At 38.7% G+C, this 6,960-nt stretch overlaps 1 protein-coding gene across 1 annotated transcript; it reads right to left on the bottom strand.

The window, feature by feature from the left end:
- Positions 1–567: 567 nt before the first annotated feature.
- si:ch211-198c19.1 (uncharacterized protein LOC100151013 homolog) lies at positions 568–1,583 on the bottom strand. The gene is made up of 2 exons (XM_054782430.1): positions 1,505–1,583; positions 568–1,421 (listed from the first exon to the last, which is right to left on the bottom strand). Exon 2 carries the CDS (start codon positions 1,410–1,412, stop codon positions 870–872), a length of 543 nt encoding a protein of 180 aa, XP_054638405.1. The 5' UTR covers positions 1,413–1,421; positions 1,505–1,583; the 3' UTR covers positions 568–869.
- Positions 1,584–6,960: the final 5,377 nt, after the last annotated feature.

The following is a 6,960-nucleotide window of genomic DNA, read 5'->3' on the forward strand; positions in this document are numbered from 1 at the left end:
AATTGCAGCGTCTTCTAAAATCATTTCTCCATAATGATTGAAATGAATGATGACAAATGTTGAAATAACGAGTGGGGGTAGTTAAATGTGATTATGTGTAGTGGGCAGTGGATTTATTATTAGTTTCCATTTATGGTGACTACTGACCGAGATAAGGGATGAGATTAAATGGACCTGAGCCTGGTCTGGTCCACAGACTAAATCTCCATGGTAATTTATGTTAGAACATATCCCATTATCTTATTTTTGTGCAACCGAATCACGGATAAATTGAGCCAGGATAACCAAGATACCCTGGCTTAATCCCTTATGCTAGTTTTTCCACTCTACCTTACTTGTCTCAATCATTACACAAACTACACTCACTTTTTTCTCATTTTTATTCCTCCAACGCCTCCTTCCCGTCTTTCTTGTCTTACTTTAATTTCTGCATAAACTATCAATCTATTACTACACCTTCTCTATTTTCTCTCCCCATGAGGAAATGTTGACACCTAAACACAGGAAGCAGACAAACTTTTTAATAACAGAATAGAAATGCATGCACTTACATTAGTAAGTGACAACATGTTAAACACAAGGTGTGAGAAGAATAACAAGACAAGGAGAAAGGGGTAGGATTGTAAATGGGATGTTCCTCAATGTAACCCGTTAAGCGTGTCTGAAGCACATAAACCAAACCATACCATACCATAGCATACAATGTCCTCAGAAATCAGGAAGGTGATAGTTAATTCAAGAATAAGAAATAATACAACAACACTGTAAGTGAGCTCTAAGTACCAAAAAAGGAAATGACAAGAATTTACCTAAAACATTCCAATAACATACCGAATAGAGTCACAAATTGTCAAAAGAGAGATTGTACATTAAATTAAAATGCAAACAGGAGCCATGAGGTGTCTCAGATAAGCAAGGAGATTGGGGCCAATAATGTACGTCTCTTTTTTCACATAATGTGCAGATGCGTAGATGTCAGTAATGCGGTTTTTATTGTGGTTGTATTTGACCAGAACTCTGTCCTTATTACTCTCTGGATTGCTACGGTTGTAGTATTTCCTCACGTCATATGGCAGGTCTTCAGCATGCGGAGAATGAAGGTTTCCGATTGTATAGTACTTGTACTGACTTTTGTCCTTTATCATCGGAAGGAGTCTCGGCTTTCGGTTTTGAAAAAGATGAAACCCGTACTCCCCCTTACTCGGATAGCACAGGGCAACCATGTTGTTGTCTAGACATTCCTCAGCATACCACATCAGCAATTTCAGTCCATGTCGAGGTGGAGGTTGACCAAACCCACTGCTCTCCAGTGCTTGCTCTGAGTCCAACACTTGAAGAGCAGAGGACAGGAGAACTGATGGCAACATCAAGTAAAAAACATACTGAACGTCTGAAAGTCGTCCCATCTTCATGTCAGTTATCTGTGCAAAAACACAGCATTCAAACAAAGGTGTGTAATAACAATGAGAGCAAATACATTTTCATAAGCAGATTAGTAGATTACCTTTTATTTCGTACTGACAGGTGCCAGCTTTCTCCAACAAGTTAGTCGTCTAGCTCAACTTCTTCCGCTGAATGACAAATGCAATCTTGAATGAAACAATGAACAACAAAAGAGGAAGTGTCATGGTTGTTATGCAGCTGTGCAATGCAGGAAGTTTGGTTTCAAGTTAAGATGGTTTTGTTTTGATAGCAAAAAGGGAAGTCAATGCCCCACACAGGTGCATGGATGCGTATCATGGAAAGTAGATCAGTCAAACCTGTCTATAGCGGCCACTAAAGGGAAACGGCAAAAGTGGCCACTATAGGCAGGTGGCCGTAGACGGGTTGGTGGCCATTTTGAACTTGTGCGCGCACATATTAACATGTCTGTGATTAGAAGCTTGTTGTGTTTGCAGATACGTATAATTATACTGTTACATGTTGACCAGTAGAGGGCACTGTGGGACTGCGGATAAAAGTTGTAAAGAACAGCTAGGCAGCATTTAGCATATAGCAAGCTACCGAGCTAACTAATTAGCCTCCAATTTATTTGTTCTAAACTTAAGAAAGTTCAAATAAGCTTTGCTTCTTTGGAACTGTGAAAGAATGATTCATGAGATGTATTCTATTGTAACCTTCATGTTCAAATAAACTAATACCAAACCAAACCAAACCAAACCAAGATAGCGTTTCAAACGGAGTTCGGCTGTCTTATGTGTTGTGTATGTTGTATGTGTGTTGCGTCGTTATTCATTAAGAAATCCAGGTGTTGTTGTTCTAATTTTACAGTACAATTCTTCATCATTGCATTTGCTCTTAACTGTCCCATCATTTTTCTGCATTTACAAAATGATAGAATTGATATTAAACATAATTTACTTGCCTGTTAGCCTCCACAATATGTTCTGTAGAGGTTTGTTTGCAGGTCGGCTTCACAGTCAGGAAGTCGAGGGCTCGGGTGCATGTTCTTCCTGTGCATGCTGAGGGTTTTCTCTTTGCCACCAAACAGTGAAGTGAAACAGTGAAGTGTTGCTAACTTCACATACTTGATGGTGGAATCTCCAACAAGCGCAGTTGGTTTCTCAGCGGGTGAGTGAACAGAGCAAACTAAAGTCACAGCAAGTCACTCGCTGACTTGCAAGTCACAGGTTTTTTTTAGAAGGTCGTAAACAGATTTTCAATGCTCGAATGAAAATACTTGATTTAGAAATAAGGAATTCTACTTAGCTGAAATTCACTTATCACGGTCAGGTCTGGAACCAATTAACCGTGATAAACGAGGGATTACTGTATTTTGTATTTTGTTTGTTGCTTTATCTTCATTTAATCCTATTTATCACTCTGAATACTTTATTGGTTCAGTTGCTATAACACACCTTGTTCAAATAACGAGGTTTGAGATTAATTCATTTCCTGTATTTTTTATGCAGCATATACAGTATGTGTCATTAGGAAAACCACAAAAAAAATCTTGTTTAGGCCAAGAAAAACCTGTTCCCTTGTTCCCTTGTATATACAATGTAGGTGGACAACACAACAAAACACACAGATATTTGTGGAAGTAAACATACAGTAGACAATAACTGAAAAATATAAATCTCACCACGTTATTGATCCCATACTGATACTTCCCTGGTATGGATAATATCAATATTTGGTTCAGTATGCCAACATACAGTATATTGTACTAGTATTAGTTGTGGTGTGTTTCTGTGCCGTGTTTCAGAGGAATGAGGGATTATGTTTACTAAATGAACAATTGCTCTGACAAAGCTAACAGAAGATAGTCTGAGACTGTATGTAATTCATGCCGTGAAATGTAATTTACAGTCCAGCCAATGCAGTTTTCTCCAAAATATTGTCTGTGATTGTCTACAAATAACATGCATGGTTGTTTACCCCCTACAAGTCCATAAAAGCAGACAAAGGCAGATAATAGCACTGATTTACATCCTGCACCTTTTCCCTCTCCCCGTGTACATATTTAATGGTCTCAAATGGAGATAAAAAAGGAATCTAATTGAGGGGACACTTTAGAGGTTGGCTCTGATATTTCACTTTGCTGGTCCATGCTTAACAAACGACAGGTTTTGTGTGAGTGGATGGTTTGAGGATGGAGTTGGGGGCGGTGGATGTGAGCTCTTTGACAGAATTGTAAAGCGGCAGAATGAACAGATGTCTCCCAATGATTAATGTTCCTCCCCGCCTTGCCTCAGAGGAGCTGCGTGCCCATGCATCTCTAACCCTGCACCAACACTCTATAAAGCTAATTTCTTTAACTCGCAACTTTCTCTGTCTTTCTAGAAAATGCTCCACTGCTTATCTTTTCATTTACTCTGACCTTCTGAGACATCAGTTTGTATTTTTTAGGGGGTTTAATAACAAAACCCCAACATTTACCCGCCTTAACATGTTGGTTACTCTGCATAAAGAGAAACATGTTTGACTGTGTGTAATGGTTTCAGTGGGAATGTCCTTCCACATGGACGTGGCGATGTGTTGAAAGGCTCAGTCATAGCGCCAACAGAAAGCAACACTTGTTTTTCTGGAAATCTAAATAAGAAATGTTACAGTAAAATGCAATGTCAGACCGCTCTTTACTGAGCAAAATCTAAATATATTGCATGAAGGTGGCTCTATCACAAACGATGCTATATCTACATTAAATATCTCACCTCACACTCTCGGCTAACTTCAATCGAAAATGTATTTGTCCTTTAATGTCATTATTTCTTAACATACATTTCAGTTGTTGCCTTTATTCATATATTTATTTACGTACCATGTTTACATAAACGACGTGAAGCACAACAGCGACCCCTGCTGCAGTCTTTTGGGAGAGGGGAAACCCACAAATAGTCACTGGGGAAGAAGCGCATTAAAATGCAGCACTGCATTGTAATGACTTGCAGGCATATGGTAAAGGGCTGACATTAAATATTTACACTCTTGGTTAATATTTTATATAGTAATTTTGTATTTAATTGGATTTCATATTTGATATAAATACATAACTAAGTGGGGCATACTGTTCTCAAATTGCCAATCCACTCTATCTCTTGCTCACACACACACTGTCACATGACAGGGGGAGTAAATATGACATAAACCGTATGCGTGTGTGTACATCATCATATGTGGAACACACATGGTCATGTATCGCTCCTGCTCAGTATTCTGATACGGTCAGAACCATAATTTGCCTCTGTCACAATCAACAGTTTCCACCGTTATAAATAAATCTTTGATTACTCATGGCCTCAGATAATTTACAGCTTCATTCATTTGTTTGCACAAAGATAATGTCAAACAAAAGGCTTTCTTTCACATTCGGGATGATGTACAATGTATTTAATGAATAGATTCAGTCACTGATGATAACTGTTGCAAGGATATAATTTACTGGGTGCACTCAACATTCAGAGACTAACCAATTTTATCATCAAACTACTAAAACGAGAATAATCTGGGTCATCCCTGCAGCCGACACGTTTGGTGGATTGCTGAGTTTCGAGCCAACGTGCCTCTTTTTGGAACACTTTAGAATGAAACCTTGTTTTTCCTTTTTATGTTACCCATCTGTACCACATGTCTCTCCCACTCAACTCATATTGGCTCCAGTCCCTCAACAACTGCTTGGATTATCATTATATGCATGAGTGGATTTTCCAAGACTGTATGGCGTTGTTGAGGCCCAAACCCCCTCACACCCCCCTTCCCCTGCTTGAGCTGCACATGTAGATCCATGAGGCACATTGTGATATTACAGCATGTGTAAGCAAACTGATTGGATATTGTTACCAAGGATTTACAAAACGAGCATACCTAAAAATGTAAATGCTGTAAGCCTATATTTTCAAAATCCTTGCGAGAGAACTGCACAAATAAACACATTATATACTATTATAAATTGTATACACACCCTACTTTAAAATTCTCAGCAGTTTAGCTCAATTTGATATTTAAATTACAACTGTTGAAGTCAAAGAATAAGAATACATCTGCATAACGTTACTTTAACAGAGCTGTCTCACTCTCTCATCACAGTAATCCCATCCCTCTGAAAGCTGGTGGAGGAAGCTCAGTAAATCACTCTAAAATCCTACACTAAAGCAGAAACTTTTTCATCCTAGTTTAGCTGTCAGTGGGGTTTAGAGGCACAGGGACTTCTCTTTGACCCTGCCAGCTCAATATATAGTAAAACAGGAGGAGGGGAAAGCATTTCAGCAACTTAAAAAAAAATGTGAATTGTAATTTCTCCTGTCGGTCTAGTCTAGACTGACAGCACCCAAAGTGGCACCCTAGATTTTATATGGCACCCGCCTCCATCGGTGATTGCAAAAGAAATTGAGTGGCATTGTTTTTTGTACGATAACGTGTCACACAGTTTCCGTGGTTCACAAATTACAAATAAATACAAAAAAAATAAATACCCTTACCACAAAACAAAAACCCTGTTAATAAGTGAATAAATAATAATACTACTAATAACAACAAATTCTACCAAAACATTAAACAATTCACATAACCACATACTTTGAACACAATAACTCTATATATGAACTACATTTACTATCTACAATACCAATATACAACTGTATGCAAAACTATGTACAAAAATGATGAGACTTATTTGTTTGTCATTTTGATAGTATTATAAATTGGACATTACTTTACATTTCAATCAGTAACTTTGATTTGAATCAATGTGAGTTTTTCCATTTTAACAGTTAATAGTAATAAAATTATAGTGAAGGTGAATTTTTTTCAAGATATTTTGGCATCCCCTGGAGGCCACAGCACCTTCAGCATTTGCCTATTGCCTAATGGGCCAACCGGCTCTGTTCGGTACATACATTAACGAATGCTGAGAAGGAAATGAATAAATGTCTGACCGATTTGGTATAGCTTCATCTGTGTGGGCACACCTTGAGGAAGTATAACTACAAGGACTTGAGACAGCACACAAAGGTACCACAGGGTGCGTCACCATTGTCAGTGGCCGTTGAATAAACTGTTTCTTGCAGTTGGCACCAGGTCTCAGGATAGTCCACTACTACAAATTCAAATCACTTGGCAACTCGAAGTTTCACTTCACTCCACAGACGTAAAGTGTGGAGACTGGTTAGGCCACTCCAGGACCCATCTTCACATACCTGTCAACCGTCCTGTTTTCCCTTGGAAACTCGTGTTTTGCCCTTCTTTCCCATCACCCTCCCGTTGAAATAGTTCCCCATAAATGACCCATATTTTAACTTTCACAAAAAAAGTTGCTTGCCATGTTTGTTTCTTGTTTCAAACCAAAAACAGCAACTTGGAGCACAATTGCAACTCTTTATTGCTCTACTGCTTATTGCTCAGCACAAACCACAGACTCACTCGTAGCAGTATACCCCTTTCCAGTTCCGGTCTACAGCCTTCTGGGCAATGGTGACAATGGTGGACAATTTTCGTGGGGGCGGGGAATGGTATTTCCCT

This window comes from Dunckerocampus dactyliophorus, chromosome 7 (assembly GCF_027744805.1).
Source record: "Dunckerocampus dactyliophorus isolate RoL2022-P2 chromosome 7, RoL_Ddac_1.1, whole genome shotgun sequence".
Taxonomy (NCBI): domain Eukaryota; kingdom Metazoa; phylum Chordata; class Actinopteri; order Syngnathiformes; family Syngnathidae; genus Dunckerocampus; species Dunckerocampus dactyliophorus.

Excerpts from the sequence above, each read along its gene's own strand:
- si:ch211-198c19.1 (XM_054782430.1), bottom strand. The coding sequence starts at position 1,412 with ATGAAGATGGGACGACTTTCAGACGTTCAGTATGTTTTTTACTTGATG.